Consider the following 23,074-nt stretch of genomic DNA (forward strand, 5'->3'; position numbering starts at 1 on the left):
CTACAGCTATAACTGTCAAAAGGAGCAGATATATCTTGTAAGAAGTGTGTGAGAGTGTGCATGAGAAAGAGAGAAATAAAGTGGGGTGGGAATAGCACCACCAGCTCTTGCTATGTAATCTTGCCATGCTGTGGGGTTGTAAGAAAAAGGATGACTGGGAAATGCTCGTAAACTAGGAGGAATAAAATTGGTTTGGCCCCTGAGAAAACAGAAGCATCAGTAATAATATAATGAAATGAAATAAAACCACAGAACAAAGTCCTGAGAAAGGGATTCTCCGTCCTGGCAGTTCTGAGGGCAGAGTCTAATTTAATCAGCATCAGAAATGATGACACATGCTTGCAAATCATTCAGCATTGGGTCAGCATGAGACTGGTCATGCAAATACTGGAAATGGAGAGTGCTGATTTTATAGCGTTCTGAATTAATGTTGTACTTAGTAACTTAAAAGCCTTTCAAAGAATCCTCTTCCTCCTGCGAAAGCGGTGCCAGCCGAAGCAGGTTCACACACCACATGTTCACGTGCTCCTCCCTGTTTCCTTCTTGCTTGGCCAGAATAGGCCAGCTCCTGAAAGATTTTTCAGAGCCCCCCGAATGGCTTTTGAGGCAGGAGCCTCTTACCCTTTGATGCCAACAGTGCTGTTGCCATCGTACCTCCTTTTCAGTTGTGTTCCTCTTCTTTTCTCTTACACAGGATGCCCCTTCTCCGGATCTTGATGAGTCTTTTCCTCATAGCCTGACTTCTCTGTTAGCTCAAGTTCCTAGCCCCCTTCCCTCTGAAAAGCTGTGTGGTGGGAGCGCTCAGCTCTTCTGGGGTTAACATCTGAGGCCAGCCTCTGTAGGCACCAGACAAAGAGACTTTTGCTCTTGGGTTTAATGCGTCAGCTCTGCTTTTGGTGGAGCTGTGGGGATTCAGAGACCCCCCCCTCCCTCCAGTGCAGTGTGCGTTGGAGAGGTAGCACAGAAATGCTCTTCTACTATTTTGTGTTTGCTGGGCAGAAAAGGAATGTTGCACAGTTTAGCTCACTGCCTCTTGCTTGCATTGGTTTTTATTATGAACTGCAAAAAAAAGCACTTGCTGTTCTGACCTCCGTTTTAACTGAAGGTTGGTCATGTCCCCAGATGGCAATTTATGTTAAGCTTTGCTTCACTGCTTATGCAAAATGCCTATTTTTCTTGAAGGTTGCAGATGTTTCCTAAACCTTCTGGAGAAATCAGTGTGGTAAAGGATTTTACTTTAAAGCATCCTTTGCAGAGGAGGTAAAATGGAAGCTGCCTTCTTGGGAAAAAATGATAGAGTAGCGCTGTCCCTGCTAAGAACCGGACTAGGAATAGCTGACTTTATCATATAATGGAGTGACTAAGATCTGCTTTCTTGTAGCCACATGGTAGGAGTGAAGCTTCAGACACCAGGAAGCCTTTTCAAAAGTAATTGTCCAGACTTCTGTTATGCTGTTTCTCTGCCTTGTTTGAGCTGCACCTGTGAACTGCCTTGCAGCAGTTATTCACCAATTACAGGAATCAAAAATGGGAGTAATTCCATGTAATTTGTTGTGAACTCTCTGTCAGTCTGCACAGGAGTCGCATCCCATGAGACTGCACTCGCAGTCCAGGCCAGTAGCCAAACCTGAGCTACAGGAGTCCGAGACTGACACGAGAGAACATGGCCCAATGTACTGGGGAAAGCCAATGATTAGTTTGTGTTTGCTCAGAGTGGCTGTCTTTAAAAGACCCTGGTTCATCAGTTAAGGAAATATATTGAGCACTGAAAGAAAGGAGAGGAGTAGGATATAAACGCCCAGTGAGGAAGGATCTCTCAAACATTTTTTTATGCACTAGGAGTGGCACTGAGGCCATGGCCACATTGTTTGCCAAAGTCTATAAGCTCCCATTTTTTTCTCTTTTTGTATTGGTCATTTCAAACACAGTAAGTTTCAAGATTTAGTGCAATACTCTTCAGCCCAGCTGTAGCTCCTTTTCTTATGCAGCAAAACTGCTTTTTTGTATGGGAATGCCCAGGGTTCAGAGCTTCCTCACGAAGCTATTGGAAGCTTGAAATAGAAGTTTTGTCTCTCCACTTCTCCCTGTTCTGTGTGCAGCGTTCGCTGATTCTTCGGCCCTAAGGAGGGCTTGTGTGCATGCAATGTCTGAGTCAGAGCCAGCACCATAGCGGGCAACAGATTAAGCAATCTCGGAAGTCTGGTGAGTAGAGAATGGGGTTTTGTCAATCCTGCTGCTCACAGACCATGCACTAAGCACACTTTTAAGGCCTAGAGATCCCTTCTGGCCATAAAATGGAGTTGGAGGCAGCATTGCAACCTGAGGAAAAGTGCCTTAGTTTAGAAACAAAGCCAGGAGGGGGAGGTAGTTTTTATAACATAAAAAGTTGTTGCTTTTTATGCTTCAGATTCCTGTTCTACAGCAGAAAGCTACTTCACAAGTTCCACGGGATGGTTTTAAAAAGCGTGCAGCAGCACTGTCATTTCATTCCCTGGATTTTTACTGTAGAATGAGCTTTTGCAGAGGACCGCAAGCTGTAACGGAAGGTGAGAGGCTAAATATATCTCTGTGCCTGTGCAACCTGCTGCTGTCAGAAGCAGGCAGCCAGCACAGGCGCTGGGAGCAGTCGGGCCGTTGCTAATTGATTATCATGGCTGTTTCTGGCTGCCAAAGCCTTACGCTTTTGCCCCTTGCAGTGGTGATTTTCTGAGACAATTGTTGACAAAACTTTGGGCAGAGCATCCAGCTTGTTGCAGCTAGCCTTCTCCTACCTCCAAAATAGCCAGGAATGGTGTCACCTCTAGTTCTTAATTAACCTGGGCTGCCTATCGACCCATTACTGCAAAGTGGCAATATCTCTCTCCTGTTCCCAGCAGATTAATGAGTTGCTGGTGATGGTTGTGGCATGCAGCTCAGGGCTGAGGACTGTATGGTTTACTTTCCATCCTGAAATGGAAAGGATTTTCCAGGTCAAGTTCTGGCCTGCTGACTGCAAAACAAAGTGGTGGTTGTTGGGCAGAGTGGGCATTTGCTGATTTAAAACATCTTGGGCAGCTCTTTCGCCAGCTCCCCCCTAGCTGTGCAGTTATCATGTGAACCCGGGGCTGCTGGCGGTACAAACTGGGGAAACAACATACCTCTCTCACCTGCACATTTTGTTTGAGAACGTTTTGGTAATGCCACAGTTAACGAGAATTGCCTCCCTTCTTTGTGAGGTGCACACGTTCTTATGCTGGCAGTAGGCGATATCTGTACAGTCTCACCCGTCAGTCAGGCATGGCTGGCCTTCCCAAGGCTTTTGTTATTGCTGCCAAAAGGATTCTCTGGCAGGGACCTTTGGATGCAGATACATTCTGATCAGCAGGTTGAAGTCTACAACTTACTGGCTTTCTTTCTGTACTGGGATCCTCTTGTAGCTTTGGGGCAAAACCAGTGAGGTAGAATAGTATATGCATGAAAGTACTTGGGCATATAGGACTTCACCCACTTTTCTACCCCCTTTATCAAGAGTGACTGGGAGGGGGAAAAAAGGTCCTAATGAGAAAGCAAATCTTCATCACTAGTGGGTTATGCCACCAGGAAGCAGAACTGTTATGATTATCATGGCAGCTCTTACTGTTTCTTTCCACTTGTCCGAAGCAGGAATTGCTGGAAAATATTCCAGGCATCTTTCTCTGTAGCCTGAGAGTGGGTACCCATATTGACATCTTTTTCTAGTTGAGCTCAGGACTGTTTTTTAGCAATCACTCTTCAGCTAAACAAGAGGCCTGTTTGACATCTCTTAGGATTCAATGCCAGGTTTTTGGCAGTAGCAGACGGGGAAGAGGATCTACCACATGCAGAAAAGAGAAAAAAAGACAGAAAGACAAAGAAAATGTTCCTCACATATGGAGGGTGGGGAAGGAGAGAAGATAATGTTGCCAAGGCAACATTGCTTGAAGATAAGTATTTTTAAATCTGTGCGAATTTAGCATTCAAAACACAGTTGTGTTTCCCACAAAAAGATTTAGGGGAGGGCTGGAGTGGAAAAATCTTTTCCCCTGCTTTTCAGGTCATTCCTTTTCCTTTTACAGAGGAGCCAGAACCCAAGATAAATGAAGTAAGTGTGATTACTCTGATATTAACACTCCTGCAAAGAAAAGCTTTGTTTCAAGGAGGCAAGAAGCACCGATCACAGTTCTGTATCCACACCAATATCTCTAGCACAAGCATTGATCATCTCTTTAATGAGGAAAGTAGTTTAACTAGATCAGCTTAGGCCACTAAAGAGTCACAAGGACAAATCTTGCAGCGTTCCAGGCTAAATCCAGTGTAAGTCAGAGCACAAACTTAATTATAGTTGATACGCAGATGTCTGAGGGATAGGAGTGGTGATAAGGTAACTGAGGCCTTTGGCTGCGGACAGGCAGAAGACAACACAGGATTCAAAGTGAGAAGAAATGGCAGAGGAGCCAGGTAAAACTCGGCCCTGGGAACTGTTTTGGTACCCCGTCATGTACAGTGAAACCCTGCTGCAGCTGGGCAAGTGATGCTATCCTCCAATGACACTATTAGGCAGGAAACATTTGGTCTTTCTTTGGGGTATCAGTGCTGGGGCCACCACCGAATCTCTGAAGCTTCTGTGCCCAGGTCCCCACAGCACTGGGCTCCTTGCTGGCACGCTCCGCTCCCACCTCCCCGCTGGAGCCCGGCAGGTCAGCTCTGTCACAAGCCTGGCACTGAAGACATCCAACGCTGTGCCTGCTTGGCTGCCAACTTTCTAGTCTCACCAAAAGAGGCCTTTTTTTTTTTTTTTTTTTTTTTTTAAAAACAGACGCTTCCAACTCAGAAATGACTCAGACGCTGCAGCAAAGGTAAAGGGATCATCTTCCGTCTTACAGCTTTATAGAAGGCGGCCCTGGGTATCCTTTGTAAAAAGCCAGGGCTTGCTGGGCACAGCTATTAGCTGGATTCAATTCTTTAATTTAATTGAACCGAACCAGATGCTCCTACAGTGCTTTGTACCTGCTGGCTTGGGGGCTGTGTTTCAGCAATAGACTAAATTCCTACAAGTACTTAGTGCTGAGAGCTCTTGGGGAGGGGAGGTTGGGGTGGGATGAGGGTAAAGAGTAGTTATATATAAAAAGAAGATGGCGTTTCACACAGGAAGGCTGTTGCCCTGACCAAATTGCCCCAGGCCATGAATCCAGGAAAGGAACAAAAATCTGCTGGAACAGTAAGAGGAAAGCAGTAAGTCATATTTGACCCTTTATCTTTTGGGATGAAAGAAGGGAAGCAAATGAGGGTGTCTGCAAAAGCAAAGATCATATTGTCAGACTGTGGAAATTGGCACCTGGTAGCAGTGTTTCATATTGGCCGAGACCCAGATACAAAATAAGCAAGGCTACTTTATTCCCCTTGTCATCTTCCCTACGTCTGCATTGGTAAAGCCTACCCGCAGCGTGGGAAAAAGCTAAATTTCTCACGTCGCTGTTGGATACTCTATTGAGATTCACTATTGTCAGATTTTTAAGTGAGGGACTAATATGCATGCCCTCACATCATCACTAACATGAAAATACATACTCTGTCTTAGTGGTTCCTTGGAGTGGAAAGCTACTGCCTTGCTCGTGTGGGGTTTGTTAGCTGTGAATTACTGATTACGTTATCGTGTTTATTCCGCTCTACCCTTTAAGGCCATTAAGGTATTTTGTGCTGCACACTGATGCTCTCCCTCTATGCGTTTGCCTTAGAGCTGAACCCTGGGAGATGCAGGCGCTCTGGCATGTCCAATAACAGAAATGCAGCAACTTCAATCCCTGCCCTGCGGGCTTGGGTACTCGGTATGTCATGAGCTGACTATGCCTCCATCCACGGGTGCTTGTCAGTCGATCTGGCACGATGATGAGGGGGCTCGCAACGCCATAGGCACTGCCTAGCAGGAACTGGGTTGCTGCTGCGCAGGGGGAAAGACCTGCTGCCGCGTTGTAACATGCAGTGGCGTTCCCGTGTAGCTCTAAGCTTCCACAAACAGCGTTTCCAGGCCAAAATCCCTGCCTTCGGGCCGCCTGGCTCCCACTTGCCACTGTCCCACGTGTGGGGAAGGGAGGTTGTGCCCTGTGCAGCTGGTTGGCTTGTGACCGTCTCTTGTCTCTGTGAGGTGGCTGTCCTGCTTCTGCAGACTCTCCCGGGAGCCTGAATGGGGGAAAGGGGCCTTGGGAGGAGAATAACGAGCTGTGTGAGTTAATGGGAGCTGCCAGAGATGCCTGCAAGAATACACCATTGTGTGTCGTGGAAAATCAGCCACAGTGGGACCAATGGAGCCAAGAGCCCCACAGTCATTGGTAAGGTATTTGGGAGCAGAGAGGGCATCTCAGGCGCTTAGTCCTTCCACCGTGCAGAGTTCACATTAAATTTGTAGGAACCTGCACCTTCATTTGATGTTGTTGCTCTTGTAAAAGGCTTGTTAACAGACCGCTCCAAATTAACTCTTAGCCTGAAAACCTTTGTATGACTGTTTATGCTGTGCGATTGCAATGAATGACACTGGCTGTTCATATAATAGCCTAGCACAGCGGCACGTAAACCTTAGTTGTGGCTTGTAGGCATTTAAAACCAAATTTTTGAAGCTGCTTAGGTGTTTAGATTTTGAATATCCCATTAAGCACCTGCCTGACTATTTAAGTGCCTAGGTGTCTTTGCAAATCTAGTATTGCTGTAATGCAAATAAAAAGGAAATGATGTAGGGGGTTGGCTGGATCAGGCCTCTGGTTTCATATCCTAGCAGAGATAGCTGGCTAGGGCCTGTGGCTATTTATATCATCATTCATAGTGAACCTCTTTTGTGCTTGAAGCACCTTGATGGTGACTTTTACATAGTAGAGATAAAAATTCTGCAAACCTACATCCTGCAGTAGCCTTTATATATTTTATAGCTGTACTGTGCCGGTGTGGTAAACTGAGCCGAGCCATCACGTTTTCTCAATTACCCTTAAGAACTGGAAATCCTTATCACCTCTGTGTTTCTTTCTCCCACTACTGCACAGGTCTTGAAATTGTCGTCACAGCTAAAAATCCTCAATCTGTAAATTAAACTGTGATTTAAGAAAAAAAAATTTACACTGCAGCCTCCTCATAAAGCTCCACCAAGTCTTTTGCTGATGTGACTCACTCAATTACTCATGTGGGCAGACTTTCAGATAATAAAAGTAGTTAATGGAAAGCAGTGAGAAATACGGCTGGTTCCTGAGGAGTCAGAGGAGGGGGAAGGCTACTGCGGGTATTTTATCCTAAGCACTGCTAAATTCACAGAGCTTCCAGCCATTTTTTAAGATAAAGATTTCCCCATTCTGTTCTTTTCTATGTATAAAAAGAGCTCTGAAATAACAGGTTGGCAGTAGAGGAACAAAAGTACAGCAGCTATATGTGCTTGCTCCTCTCCTCCCCTTCCTGCCTATTAGAGATGATAGCCAGTGTGTGCCCCGAAATAATCTCTTTATCCTAGTTATGTATACACTTAAACAATACTCAGTACTCTAATGAGCTCTGGATTTCTGAATCAAGGAGTACAGCTAGCAACTGGCCTAAATGAGCTCTTTTGTTTGAGATGTTACATGTACTGACAAGTTGCAGATTATTCTAGAATAAATAATAGGCCCTTGAGATTCAGTGTGCTATAGGTCAGGTAATGCAATTACAAGGCAGATTTCAAGGGGACATTTTAGCAAGCGCGTGTTGCAGAAATATGGCATTCTTCGAAGCTGGTGAGCCAGGAAGTTATTGAAGAGTAGTAGACCGCCACTTCGATGTGAGAGCTGGCTTAGGTAGTGAAATTGGATGCATATGATGGCGTCAAAGGGAATTACAATTAAGGCAACGCTAGAACTAGTGGAAGCAGATAAACTCACCGGAGCCGAGGGCGTTAGCAAAGCAACCGAAACAGTTAACTCGTGGTTGCGTGGCTCTGAGGCTGCCAGATGTTTGAGGGATGTGCCACTGCAAACGTCGGTGCAGCCCTTTCTGACACCAGCGACGGGGGTGAAGAGGGAGAGGACGTGATCGTGTGCTCATTCCTCGTGCAGGATGAGCTGTGAGGGAGATCAAGGCTTGACTTTTAAAATAGAGCTTCTGGCACAGAGAAGCAGTGCCTGGGTGTTGAGGCTGTGGACCTAAGTAAGCAAGCTGTCAGATTATATTTAGTGAATATACACTGCAGAGAAATGCAGAGAGGGAAGGAAGGGAACTAATGCATAGCTGGGCTCCACGGGTATTGAGCCTACAGAGCAAGGAGCGAGGCTGTTGAGAGAGGATGAATTGCCTTGGTGTTCCCGATTCAAATAAATCTGTGTGAGGCCCGGGAGCTACACAGACCTGCATGATTACTTTGAACAGTGGAGCTCAGCTTTATTTATCCTTCGGTAATGGTGCAGCCCCAGACTGGGTTAGGTGAAGGGCCACCAACCTATGGCCTTCGAGCCGTTCACCTCCGGCCCCGTGCTGGGGTTGTCTCCCACAGCGATCCCATTCCCTCGCTGGGGAAGCAGGAGCAATAGGGGCTCTAAAACCAATGTCAGAGCTGCTGTACCCCACAACTGCACACCCAACTGAGCCCCAAACCCACTAGAAACTGGTTAGCTAAGGTTGGCATCTCCAAAGCAGGTCAGATGCCTGCTCCATTTAAATTTGGGGGTGTGAACACCTCACTCCATTGTGGTCTTTGGAAAGTCTGGTCCTAAAAAGACAAAAATGGGAAAAATTCCTTAGCCCTGTATGAGACAGATCAAACCTCAGGTGTTGATGCATGATAGTCAGTCACTTGGGTCCTATCATACATTCCAGTGTTCCATCCTCTCCTGCATCTCTGCCTGCCCAGGAGCCCATGTCCCAAGTGCAGTTGGCTGGCCCGATCTGGGATTCAGCTGCCGGAGGAAAGGAAGGTGTGGCATGTACAATTTTCTTGAATATGCCTCACACAGTAGGCTCTTGCATCATATCCAAGGTGACAGATCTGTCTCATGACCAGATTCCTGCTTTCATCACAGGTCCCAAGATAGAGGATTTCATGCACATGAGTTGAGAGGTCTGCTGATATATAGGGAAAGAGAGAAGCAACTTACCTCGTACAAGGAATCTGTGCCAGAGCTGTGGAGTGACCCTAGATTACCTGAGAACCAGGTCAATGCTTTAACTGCTAAAGCCAATCTTCTGCTGATCTGCAAGGAGTTTGCAAAGCACACCAAGGCAGGACTGGCACTGTAAGTACTCTGAGGGGAGAGACGGAGAAACAATTTTGCCTAGCTAACTGCTAGTTTTGTGGGGTGACAGGTACCCACTGGTAACACTACAGGCCCACAGAGACCTTTCTGTTTTTACTCTCCTCTTCAAGGAGGAGAAGAGAAAAAAGTCAAATCTGACCTCCTCTATCAAGATGAGGTGATGGAAGGAGAGGCTGTCTTTGGAGGGACTCAAGTAAAATGCTTTTAGGCCAACACGTGTATGTCCACTGTCACTATGCAGTTTCCTGGTCATTCATGGGTAGGGAGACCCGCTGCAGGTACAGCAAGGGAGATACGGGGGAAGCAGAGGGTCAGTACTGTGATTCACTGTGCTTTGAGAACAGATGAATTTTGGTCCAGTGCAGAAAAACTTAAAAAGCCTTCCAGAAAATACTGGGGTAAAAATGCTCCCTTTTTAATATTGAGTATCATATTAAAAAATCAAAAAACCTCTAAACAGAACTACAAAAACTATGTTAACAATGTTAGGCTCACTGGTACTCAGAAGAAATGGTTAGGTGGGAAGAAGCAGGTCATAGCTGAGGTTTGTTTTGTTTTGTTTTATTTTATTTTATTTTTTGTTGGCGTGCAAAGGATTGTTAAGGCTAGCGTTTGAATAACCTGAGTAATTCCCATGTGACTGCTGTTTGCACTGTGTCTCTCCACCAGAGCAAGTTGTGTGGGAAAGAGGGAGTATGTCCTGCTCCTGCGTTTTTTACCTACCCCAAATTCCTAAGTAGCAGCCCAGGCCCCAGGAAACCAATGCAAAAACACTCAGAGATATCAGCGAGGCCAGGATTTCATGCCCGTAGTCTTTAGTGGGGAATTCAAGTGCAGAACGCAGAACTGGGTCACCCTCTGCCTTTGGCTCTGCCAGCTTACACGGGGGAGGAATTTGGCCCATTGCGTTCAAAACGACGCAGATTTGAAATGCTGGCTTTTCTGTTACAGCTCTGTCCTGTGGGAATGCATGCACCCTGCATGACACACCATTTAAAAGTACAAAATCTAGGTTATAGAAAAACAGAAATCCAAAACACAGATTCTTCTTAAGAGCATAATGAGTTGCATCCCTTGCTGATATATTTATAAACAGTCTTCATGAAGGAGGGAAGCTAGCAGATGAGATGTTAGAATCAAAATACAGCGACAGGAACAAATTCTACTTGCAAGTCTTTTCCATGTAGCTCTGCATTTTGAAGAACTTGGAAGGTGACTGAGTGTTTTCTGGTGTCGTGGAGCAGGGTTTGCCACTTTCAGATTTTCGAGACAGGAGCATGTGTGTTCAAGCTCTTAGTGAACTATTTCTCTGAACTCCTCTCAGTTATTATTACAGGTCACTGCAACCATTCAGTCCTCTGCTCTACACACAGTTGTTTAGAAACATTACTTGAAATAAGCATCATCTTCAACCTCACCCTTTGAGAGTGCATGCGTGAGTGTGTGTGTGTGTGTGTGTGTGTGTGTGTGTGTGTGTGTGTGTGTCACACACAATCTAGAAGCTGGTTAAAACGAGCTGGCCAGCTACACTGGTATAGTTACATAGAAACACCTTCATGCTTCATGCATAGCTCACACCAGATCAGGGTCAACGCTGCCCCAGTCCTAACAGTCTCTCATGGGCCTTCAGTGTCTGCACCTTTTACTCAACAATGGGAGTCACTTATGGATCCTGGTCTCTCGCCTGGCCCTGGCCACGTATCGCATCCCTGTTCTTCATCAGCCTGGGCAAGTGTCGTTCTTGCTTTTCTTCAGAGGGAGAAAATCAGGGTACTGAGGCTGTGACTTTGACTAGTTTGTAGCAGGATGGGTATCAGAGCTGAGGCTGTAACTCTTTCCTGCTAAATGCTCACATGATCCAGAGATGTCTCTGCCTTTGAAATAAATGCGTCCTTTAAAGTGCCTCTCAGAGGAGTCAATGCAGGGAGGCCTGCCTGCCTTCTGCACATAAATATTCTGTGAAACCAGTTTCATACTGAGACGGGTGAAGCTGCTGCGACTGATGGGGAGACATTAGTCTCCATCTCCTGCTAGTCAGTACTGCATCACTGAGATTCGTGCTGCTACCATTACAGTCAAAAATAGCTGTGGGTGAGAGAGCGAGCTGAAATGCTTCTAAGTGTTAGCCAGACTGGAGGACAGAGCAGTCAGGAGAAGAAGAGAGCGCGAACTGCAAACTGTGATAGTGAACAGAAGCTGTGCAAAGAGGAGCTGCCTTTGCAGCCTAGCGAAAGGGGATTACTCGACCAGATGTGTGATGGAAGCAGAAATGATGACTTCATGCATGTATTGATTTATTACCCTTTCCAGGCTAGGGAGTTAAGCTAATTCCAGGAACAACACATTTTTTTGGTGTCTCCTCAGAATATGCAAGGACCTAAAACTTTTTTAAAAGGATCATGCGGTTAAAGCATGATTACAAACAGGACAGGAGTAAAAAAGTTCCAGAGGCCAAGTTCCTAGAGTCATGTGAGTACCTAAAAATCTGAACTTTCATCAAAAGCAGGAAGAAACGGAAACCCTAGAGAAAGGTTTTAACCCTTGTAGCTGCAAAGAAAACTTGCAAATGTGAACAAAGTATAACTAGGCCAGTGACATCTGCTAGAGTCTGTAGTGAGCCTGAATCGAGTTGAGAGAGGATGAATTTTCCTCTGCAGCATAGTGGAGCATTAACTCCACAATCTTCTCTTTAGGGTCTGTCTCCTCAGCAGGCAAATCAGACCTTGTCTGAGGGTGCCACAAGGGTCAGGACAGGGTGGGAAAGGAGTGGCAGTTGGTTGAGTTGGCACCTTGGAAAGGGAATACTGGTAGGAAAGAAAAACAAATTAGAGCTGTTTCTTTTTTTTTTTTCTTTTTTGTTTTCTTGCCCCTGGAGCGTTTGTTGTTTAAACCCTTGAAGGAGACTGATGAGCAACTGTGCTTTGTGCTGGCTTCTCCTCTTTGAGAGCATTTGTTGTCTGTTTTCTTTTAAAGTCTCAAATGTTGGAAAGAGATCATTAGTTTTCTTCTTTAGCCTGACCTCTTCCTCTCTTGGAGAGTTTCTCCTCTTGTACTGGCTGTGTCCTCACACAGTGCTGTGTTGAAATCAGGTTCAAGAGAAAACTTGAACTCCTAGGAAAAAAGCTTGATATTTCGAATGAGACATGCCCTAGAACAGTAGGGCTGAATCTCTGCAGCATGTCCTGTCCCTCTGTGGAGGTGCTATGGGACGTCAGACGTCCATCGTGTACTGCCTCTGTCTGTGGGGTTTCTGAAACACCCCCTGAACAGTTACGGCAAATACTGCCATGAGATGTAAACCACCCCAAAAGTGACTTTTCCTACCGTTTGTGCAGAAAGCAATCTACCCCGTAGCACCTTCTCATGAGCAAGAAGGTTTTTGGTGGTTGCAATCTCGAGCGCCCAGCAAACTGCTGAATGCCCAAGGAAGGAGGAGACTGCAGCTGTAGGGTCGGGGGGTTTCAGTCTGTTTTACAGTGAAGACTGGAGGCTGAGTGTTTAAGACGCCTGAGGAGCCTGACACCATTTGTCGCAAGTGTTGGATGTATAGGAGGTGCGTTTTGTGCCGTGCCTTGAGGGCACCCCTGACACTAGGGAATAACCTTGGGAGTTAAATGCATCTCACTCTGCTATTAGCTTCAAGTGCTTTGGATTATTAGACTAGCAAAGATCTGCCATCCAGCCAGAGGTGTATGCAGGCATTATCTGGAGCGGGCAGGATGGCTCAGCAATGTCTTTGCTGGGAGAGTGGAGTTACATAAGCTACAAACTATTTTCTTCAATCCCCCGATTTCTCCTCCCACCCCCATGCCCCCTGTAAATGTTTCCTGATGGCTGAGTAAGAGGGCCTGGGTCTATGCATATGGTCAGTGTGCGTGACCATATGTTCAGCGTCAGTGTCCAGCTGTTCTTTGTCCTTTGCGCAGCTGTAAATTTGTTAGGCTCCATGTGATGCAGCAAGCATGGGGATTTTCAGCTTTTCTTTCCACTTTTTACAAAATGTGAGAAGTTTTTTGTTAAGGGCAAAAGTCTCAGAAATGCGAACCTCTTAAAACTAGAGCAGAGCTATTTACACAAGAGTACAGAAAACCTGCTACAGTATGCCAGCGATCTGACCTGGTCATCTGTCTAATGGGATGTTAGCTCACATAACCCAGATGTAGTGACTGTGCTGTTCAGGTTTCCGTATAGGAAAGAAAATGGAAGAGGCTTGTAAATGCATGCGTTCATTGTGATGTCTCACTGTGGTGCCAAAAATGTGCGATGGCCTTTGAGCGACTCCATTACCACTTTTCTCTAATTAAAAATTGGTTATTCAAACTGTGGGACACGCACAAGGTGCCCAGCTGTGAGATTGATTGCACACGATGAAACAATTTACTCGTCTCTGCAAGTTTTTGTGAGCAGTCGCTCCCTTGGGTGACTGGCAGAGGTAAAACATAATGTGTGGGGGGGAACTCAGCAGCATACTGGTCTCCCTGTGCTTTCGGGCTCCACCTCCAGTTGAGTGTCTCCCACTAGGTGCTTACCTTTCTATTGTATGGTGATTGCACAGTATGTTTAGGAGGAAAATGCATTTGCTTCCCAGCCTTAAAGCTATTGTGCTAAGGAGGAAAATGTTGCACAAAAGCATTAAAAAGAAAACAACTTGGAAAAGTCAAAGTGTGTAATCGTGCAACTAAGGCTGGGGGAGTTAAAAAGCTTAAAATTACTTTAGCACATCACTTCACTTGACAGATGGGAACTCATTTATGTAAATTTAGGGAAGTGGTAGTTGGATTCAGTTGGTCTAATTTAAACACTATTTCCAATTATTTTTTGTACGTGTAGAGAGGATTATAGGATGGTCATTGCATTGACAGCAGGGCTCTTCATATATAAATTTAAATCAATCAAAGACTACTCTGGTAAAAAAAAAAAAAAAAAAAAAAAGTGAACATGCTGCGATAGCAAGCACCTAATTATGGAGGCAGGGTAGACCAGCTACTGTGGTGAACAGGGGCGTGCGCACATATCTCAGATGGTCCGTTTCATTATACCCTAAAAATCACTGGCAGGGCCGCTGAGAGGTCAAGAGGCGCCTGACCCATGGACGGGAGCTCCCTGTGAAAACGTCTGCTGACGCGGAGCGTGGAGCTGGCGGCAGATGGGCCCTTGCAGGTTTCCACGGAATGCAGGCCCTGGAGACACCCAAAAGCGCAGAGAGATGACACAATTAACAGTTCCCCCTCCCTGCAACCTGGTGCTACTAATTTGAGTTAAAACACATAACAGCCTCTTTGGAAAATCTTCCCCTTAACATCTTGACAGCTTTCTCCTTTTGCCAAGAGAAGGAGCAGGTTTACAACCGTGGGGAGGTGCCACATGACAGCTTGACTTGACACCTGAGAAGTAAATGAACGAGGGAAGGGAAGCCTCAGCTTGCTTCCAGCCTGGCACAAATGCAGTGCCCTGGGAACGTGGGTGCGAGTAACTACCGGAGCCACAGCAGGGCCAGGTGCGACCCAGGGGAGTCCAACCTGAAGCAAGCGTGAGGAGGGAGCACGAGGCCCGGTACCTCAGTGTGAAAGCGTTACTCATTGGCAGGAGGCCCAAGGGAAGGCTGAGGCCTGGCAACGGTGGACTCTTGGAGGCGTGGGACGAGGCTCGGAGCTCCACACCGTACAGCAGCACCTTGCGGGTTGATCTCGGCTGACTTTTCTCCCCTGAGCCTCTGCAGCAACGGGTTGGTTCAGCTCTCTCAAAAGGTGGGTAGCAATCACTAGAGGAACTGAGAGTTTATTCTTTGATTACAAGATGATCAACATTTTTGGAGGTGTAACTCATGTTTTTCAAACCTTGAAGGAGAGGGTACCAAGAACAAGACTACACAGCACTCAGTTCATCAGTCCATATAATTTTAGGGCAGCGAGCACCAGAATCCCCTGCGGAGAGCACTGGGAGGCCTAACACCACAGCAGCGCAGCTGCCTGAAGCATGCACGCTGTTGAGGAATGACTCCCCCCCCCACCCCCAAGTGCATGTCATGGCACAGGGTCCCTGTCAGGGTGTTTTGTGATCCCAAAATCTCTCTGTGAAATTAGACTACTACAGCTGCAAAATATGAATGTGTCTCGGCACAACTGCCTAAAGAAAAATTGAAACACACAATTAAGTAGCTGAAGTTGTAAATTTTAACCCACAGGAGAAAAAATGAGAGAAAAATGCTTTGCACATGAGATTTTCAAAGCAGTGTTAACGAACGCTGAGCCTGACTCATCCTTCACATGGGAGAACCTTTGCAAGCTAAGAGGAAGATGTCTTCAGGCAGACATCCCTCAGGGCAGGGATTTCTATCTCGTTTCTCTTTTAAGGGAAGAAACTTAAAGGGCTGGCCCCAAAGACTGCATGTTTGTTGACTGACCCCACCAAGTGTTTGGGATCTATCTGTAAGTCTAGAAATCCCCTGGAGGATAGATGGATGCCTCTGGGCCAGCGTTCAATGCAGAATAACCCTTCCCACAATGCCAGGTTGGTGCACTAGCCCTGGATCTTCTCTACTTGGTGTCTACCAAGTGTCATGCTATCATGTCAAAGTGAGGGATGTCATATAGCCCAGGGCTGCCCTGCAGTGGCAGCAGGGGCTCTGTGGAACCTCATGGGAGCATGAGATGAGTAACCACAGCTGCTAATTCATTTCCAAGAGGGAAATGACCTCCCTTGAGAAAGCTGGGAGGCTTTAGCTGAGGGTGCTGATCCCTTCCTATGTAGGAGAAAGGTTGCTGTTAGGTGCTTGCTGAGAGAATTCAGTAGGGCATTCAACTCTTCAACATTGTTCTAAGGGTAGGCATTTTCATCACAGTTTTAGAGATACTGAGGGACTTGCCTAGGACATAAAGGAAGTCAGTGTTAAAGCCAGGAACTGACCAAACAGACCTCCTAACTCATGACTTCAGCACTCTGCTTTAGCCATGGCTGTCCTTTCTCTCTGTTTCAGCTGACCTTGGATTATACACTTTCCTCTGTTAAAGTTGAAAAGCTGACTACTTGGAGGCTGAGAATTTACCCTTCCTCTTGCCCCTGTACAATAGCTGCTTTTCACATGGAATCTGCACAAAAGAAACATTTTGTTCTTCCTCTGCTGATCAGAAGAACTGAGCAGCAGTTACGTTAAAAGCATAAGGGTCTGACCCTAGCACACATTGTATTCAAAAACAAAGCTTCTCTTGATATCAGTGGATGTGGAATTAGACCTAGGCTCTGGAAGAGTGCTGCTAGCAAGTTGCTGTTAAGTAAATTAATGCAAAATGATAAAAAAGGCTAAGGCTTCATAAAATGAAAATGCAGATTAGAAGCGCTTAGCAAACAAATGCTATTTTTAAGGGTCCCCAAGTCACAAACTTGAGGGGAGAAAGTTCCAGGCCAGTCTATTTCAGCATATTCCTGATCTGAAGCACCTCAGTTGCCTCATTAACCCCACGCTGCCGAAGTCCGTGAGTGAAACCAGCACGTGTTTTTTTTTTTTCAGGTCGTGCCGACCCTGGCCAACAGCTGCGCCCACCCCGGCGGGGGGGTGACACAAACCCAGGCCCTCGTCTTCTACCTCCAGCCGGCTGTGAGCGCTTCGCACCCGTCGAGGCGAGGACGGAGACGCCCCGGCCCAACGGTCGCCCGAGCCCAACGGTCGCCGCGCGCCGCGTTCTTCCCCCCCCCTCCCTCCCCCCCCCAGCCCCTTGGCGCCCTCGCTTCTCGTTCCCCCCGCCGTCGCGTCCCCCGCGGCACGACGGGGGAAGGGGTTTCCCGGTGCACCCCCGCGCCTCCCGGATGTCGCCCGGCGGGGCCCGGAAGTGGGCTCGAGTGGGCGGGCGGGGGGAGGGGGAGAGGGGAGGGGGCGGGCGCATGCGCAGGAGGCGCCGCCCAGCCGCGCCCCGCCCCCGCGGCGCGGTGGGGGTCTCGCGCGCTGCCTGCCCGCGGCGCGAGGCCGGGCCCGGGCGGCGGGTAGCGGGACGGGCGGGCGGCAGCGGGACGGGCGGGCGGGCGGAGGGGAGGGGAGGGGAGAGGATGTGAAGATGGCGGAGCTGCAGATGCTGCTGGAGGAGGAGATCCCGGGGGGGCGCCGGGCCCTGTTCGACAGCTACACGAACCTCGAGCGGGTGGCCGAGTACTGCGAGACCAACTACATCCAGGTGCGGCGGGGCGGGCCGGGCCGGGCGCAGCCTAACGGTCGCCGCGCGCAGCCTAACGGTCGCCGCGCGGGCGGCGAGGCGCTGTGAGGGGAGAGGGGCGGGCGTTGGGGCAGCCCCCCGCTTGGCAGGGTGGCGGCGGCCCTCACCGCCGTTTGTCGGGGGCCGCCGCAGCTCCCCGGGGGGGCGGCGGGGTCGAGCCGTCGTCCCGTGTCCCCCCCCCCCCCCCCCGGCGATGCTGGCGGCGGGCGGGTGGCACCGGCTGCCGCTGCTGCCGCCCGAGGAGGGGGAAGGCGGGTTCGCCTCCAGAATGGGCTACCCCGGCGTGACACGGCGTTTAAACGTTTCGTTGGTTTCTAAATTAAAGTCCTTCCACTTCGTGAGCGTGCTGCTGGATGTTTATTTCAGATTTTTTCCCTCTCCCGTTCCCTTCCCACCTTTCCCTCTCCTTTGGTGACAGCAGCGACATGACGTGATAAACCGAGGGGATATTCGACCCCTTTAAATTTAGTATTTGCGCTTGTTAGTCTACAGCACGCTGACATAATTTTTAGTTGGGATCTGCCTGTCGGTTCATATGTTTCCCTTTGCAAGCAGGGCTGCGGTATTCAAACGGGTGGGCAGCTGCCAAGTGATGAGTGCAGGATGAAAGCTTGGTACAGTAGGAAAGATACTGAACTAGGGGCAGAGAGACTGAGCAGAAGTTGTTACTGCAGCGTATGATTTTGCAGTGACCCCCGAGAGGTAGGGTTGGTGGGAGGACTCTTTGCTGGGAAGAGAAACCAGGTTTAGTCTGTTTACTTGGATAGCGGTACCGAGGCCAAATTAAGAGAGTTCCCCCTGAAAACCCCGTCAAACAAAACCCCAAAACGATAACAAAATTAGCGGAAGTTAGCTCCTAAGAACGGCCTGGATGCATAGAGAAGAAAGTAGGGGGACGTAGATTTGTGGTGTCAGTGCTGAAAGATGCGCACAGGTTTCCAGTTTTATTTTTGTTTTTAGTCCCCTAAGTGGAAAGTGCTTGTGTGTTTCCAAAGGGCAAGTAGGGATAAGAGCTGTGATTAGATTATTTTATCGGTGAAGAAGGAAAAGACTATTTAACCAGTGACAAGGGACTAGGTAAAATGTCACAGTAAAGAAGCTCAAACTGTTTCTTATAAATTGGTGCATAACCATCCTTCTTTCAGAGAGAGAGGATTTTGCATGTGTTAGGTCACTTAGAAAACGTGTTAGTTACAGTGAAATTGCATACGTATACTTTATTATGTAAGTAGTAACATTCCATATGTTGAATGAACGTCACTTGCATTTGTAAAGAAAAATATGTTAAAATATTTTATTACTGCTGTAATCTGACATGTATGTTTTAAAATTTATGCTTTTTTAAAAAATGGGAAACTGATTTTTCTGGAAAAAGAGACAGGAGTCTTGGAAGGCTGAAACTGGTAGGAAGAGGGAGATATGAGTGGTTTTTTTTTTTTTTTGTTCTCTCTTTCTTTGACCTTCTTGAGCGTTCTTCCTATAAGCAGAGGATTATAAAATCCATATCCAGCAGCTCCACTTGTATTGTTTTAATAGATACCACAGAGGAGGACAGTGCTGTGCTGTTTTGTGCAGATACAAAACAGAAAAAAAAATGGTTCTTGCCCCAGACAGCGTACAATCTAAGAATAGCCTAAAATAATAGGATACAGACAGATGGTGAGTAAAGATGAATGAGACACTATTGGTAAGCCTGATGGATTCTGGCCACCACGCAGCAGGACCCTGACTGTTGCCAGTTCATCCAAACATCATGACGATGGAGAGCTTTCAAGGGGGGCTAGAAGGAAAGAACAAAACTGCGTTATGAGCGTCGGCTGTGAAGTGCAGTGTGGGTCACAGTATGAAAATGGGGGTGGGGGGTGGAGGTGGAGGTGGGGGGTGGAGGTCCCCAGCCAACTGGAGATAGGTTTTGGGCCTTTTGGTATTGACTGAGAAACCACAGTGAGGGGTTATTCTTGAGAAGAGTTCCAACTTGAAGGCCTTCTGGATTTAGTAGACCCGAGTGTCCTTGTAACAAATCTACCAGGGAACCCTCCCCACACTCGTGGTGTCTCTTACCAAAATTGCATAAACTCTCGATACACAAAGCTGTCTTTTTTTTTTTCCTCTTAAAAAATGGAAAAAGGTAAATGAGTATAATTAACAGCATTGCTAGTTTTACCTCTAAGAGTACTTATTATTCCACAATTATGTCCAAATTGCGTCCAGAAAAGTAGCCTTGCGTTTTGTGCTGAAGATGGATGGACTTGTGATTGCATGCAACTGTGTGGAGAGTAATCTCCCCAAAAGTCATGTAGCGAGGAGGGATTAATTCTACTGCAATCTTGCAGTGTTTCATTGTTGACGGAAGTTTTTTGTCATGGATATTCTTGAGATCTCTTAGAGGAGGCTCAGAACATGACAGATCTGAACTTGATCTGTTGAATGGTAGGCAGTACAGTGATTGGGGCATTGAAGTCCTATCACATTGACCTGTATTTGTCGGTAGAAAAGCTGCTCCCTTTTTCTATACCGGTTGGTGCTTTGAGGTTTTTGTGGTTTTACTTTTAAGTACAGAAATTGCTGCAAAAGTCAGTAGTGGCATAGGTCAGTCTAATAAAGAATTGGAAGTATAGTGCAAAGGTGAATGTCATTTTTCCCCTTTAGCAGTATCGTAGCATCTTCAGAATAATCAAGCGTGTAATCTCTTACATATGGGAATTGCTAGTTCATAGCAGTAGAGCTGCGATTGCAGCTCGTTTGACCTGTTCATATGAAATGAAAAGTCCATTCTTTGAAGTCTTGGCAGTGTTTGATTAAGCAAATTGTGATTGATACTTATTGAGCTTGATTACTACAGCGAGAAGGGGGATGTTAAATACGTTGTTATCCTTCCCGAGAATCTGTGATACAGTGGTACTTCAGAGCACATCAACTTAAAAACTTACAACAAATGAGTGGGAAGCACAGCAAATATATAATAAATGGAATTGCAGAAATGAAGTAAGAAGGCTACTGTTTTGGCAAGAAAAGCTTTTCTCATTTTTTGCTCTTGAACAAGGCTTATTCTTTTTTAAGTTTTCTTACTCGGTTAAGTCAGTCTCCCAGCCCTCCAGCCAAAAAATTACCTACTAAGGTGATATGTTTTTAAAGAGGCACTACTCTCTTAAAGAGGAAAATAAATTGATAGAACAAAAACTTAAAGAACTTCTCCACTTACATAGTACAGCAATTATTTTAATAACTTTTTTATGATTATGATTTTACTTGAAATAGGAATAGCAATAATTCAGTTCTTAAAATAAATGCATAAGTTGTTCACTTTAATTTGCTTATATTGCTACAAAAGTCCAGTAACTTTTCTTACAGAAAGTTTTTATTCTTCTAGTAACTTGGAGAAATCATAGTTACTTTTATGTCATAACTTTTTTTTTAAGAAAAGAGGAAAACGTGTTTAGGAGGATGTTTTTATTTAGGAGGGTGTTTTTGTTGGAGCTGACACAATGTCAGTCAGAGGTTAAATTTTATACTGTCTGCTGAAAGCATTACGTTCTAATGCTGTTGTCTGTTACCAGGTTGAATCCTAGTCTTAACTGTGCAACAGAGTATTTCTATAAAATTTCTGTGAAATTTGATTATCTGATGTACTTGATATAAAAAGATGCAGTTACATGTTATTGACTTATCTGAGTCTTTCATAAAGCACAGAGAATAGTTATACTGGTCAGTGTGCCATGTTTACATAATTTTCATGTTCCTGCGCTATTTTTGATCAGGAGTATCCTAAAAAGTCTGAGTTTTGATGGTCTAAAAAAAACCCCACCCTAAATAATTATGTTATATGCACATCTCATTACTACTATACTCAAGTAAATTCCAGCATTATCTTTGCCTGTGCGCTTTCTTAGCACTTATACTGTATAAGCCTCTTCTGGAATAATCTTTTGTTTCTTTCTCATGATCATCACTCTTTTAAAAAAAACAGCTTTTCATTTCATGCAGCGCATGTAGCTTTCTAGAGTAACTGAATGCTTGCATGTATTAACTCATTTTTGAAAAAGAATCAGAAAAAATTATTAGTTGGAGCCTTTTGCCCAGTAAGTATCTAGCAGAAACAGATTTAAAAAGGGGTTGGGGGAGAGGAAGAGAAAAAATAAGAAGAAAAAAGTCCTGCCGGCAAAGCTTGCCTGCAGAATTGAGTGAAAAGCCAAGCCTCCATGTCCTGTCCAGCTTTCAAAAGGAGCCCTGGGATTTCTGTCTGCTGCGCTCTCTAGATTCTTCTAGCAGGCTCTGTGTTTCTTAGTCTTTCAACAATATGATGCTTTACTTGTCAACTATAGTGACTGGAAAAGAAGAGTGAGCTTCCAGTTCTCGTGACTTCATAGTCTTCAGGTTGCCATGGCTGTACTGAGTTTTATTTGCCAAACTAGCCTTCTGGTATTTATGAGGGAAAGGATGGGAAGTAGATCTTTATTCCTGTTCTTGAATATTCTGTCCTCCTGAGTATTAGAAGTACCAGCCTTCAGCCCCTGCAGATAACTTTGTTTAAATAGGCATAAAGGTGAAAGCTATTTGATTCTAAGCAATTTTATTACAGTCCACAGATTGATCTGTTTCATACTTGTTACCCACATACCTATTACTTTTACTATGATTTTCTTAGCAAAACAAGTAGCTGTAGCTTTGGAAACATCTTCTCATAAGTTGGGCAAAAGAATAGAGCATCTATTAACATATGGAAGGCTTTTTGCAACTGTAAAGAGTAGAAAAGTAGCTTTCATTACCCCCCCCCCCCCAAAAAAAAAAAAAAAAGGGAATTAAATAGCCCAGACCACTGTGGAGGAAAACTTCTACCTCTGGATTTTTTCTAAATTACAGAAATAGTGATCCTTTACAAATAAACTTTAATATGACGATTCTGCTGAGTTGCTTATAATGGCCTGTATCATACGCTTACTTATGTAAGTATATGTGGAACTGCTGGCAAATTCGTTTATGAACAAGTTTGAGAAAGATCTTTGTTCTCTTTTATGGAGATGAAGTGTGGATCACCTTAACAGAAAGACAACTGAACTGGATTTTTTGAATTTACTTAGTAATCAGAACTGTAGGTTGTCAGGATTTTCAACCTTTCTGTTCCCTACGTTTGTTTCTTTTATAATCCAGCTATGATGAAGAGTTTGTGAAGCTTAGTGTTGATGGAAGGCTTGTTCTGCACACATGAAAGTAGGTATTGATGAGCTCCAGGGAATATTGGTCCAGAAGTTCAGAGTGATACTGACTAATTAAAACTCCTAAAAACGTATTAGGAAACTGGCAAAATGATGATAATGGATATATGGACATACCTGCTTATAGTATCTCACTCATAAGTGCAATGAGTGTTTTATAATGCATAGGCATATCTCATCTACCGGGTTACATTAGGGTTTCGTAAAAACGTGATTTAAAACTGAAGTAATATACCTGAGGGAATATTACTCCAGTACGCTCTTTTGGCAGTGGCATTTATTTACGTTTGTTATTATCACTGAAATCCAACGCTTAAGCTGTGCAAACTAAGCTTAATGATTACCAAAACTGTACGTGGCCACTGTTTTTCTAATATAAAGGAGCGATGCTTTCTGCAGATTT

The 23,074-nt window shown here is 45.6% G+C and overlaps 1 protein-coding gene across 15 annotated transcripts in view; it reads left to right on the forward strand.

Moving 5' to 3' along the window:
• The first annotated feature begins 17,241 nt into the window (after positions 1-17,241).
• Positions 17,242-23,074, forward strand: part of ABI2 (abl interactor 2) — a 77,092-nt gene continuing 71,259 nt past the window's right edge. For 14 of the 15 annotated variants that reach the window (XM_068947999.1, XM_068948002.1, XM_068948006.1 and 11 more), the window contains exon 1: positions 17,262-17,419. In XM_068947999.1, coding sequence (XP_068804100.1) covers positions 17,303-17,419 — 117 coding nt within the window. In that variant the 5' untranslated portion in view covers positions 17,262-17,302. Of the gene's footprint in view, positions 17,420-23,074 lie in introns of all 15 variants that reach the window. The other variant, XM_068948009.1, reaches the window with a different exon arrangement.

This window comes from Struthio camelus, chromosome 6 (assembly GCF_040807025.1).
Source record: "Struthio camelus isolate bStrCam1 chromosome 6, bStrCam1.hap1, whole genome shotgun sequence".
In the NCBI taxonomy this organism is placed as follows: Eukaryota; Metazoa; Chordata; class Aves; order Struthioniformes; family Struthionidae; genus Struthio; species Struthio camelus.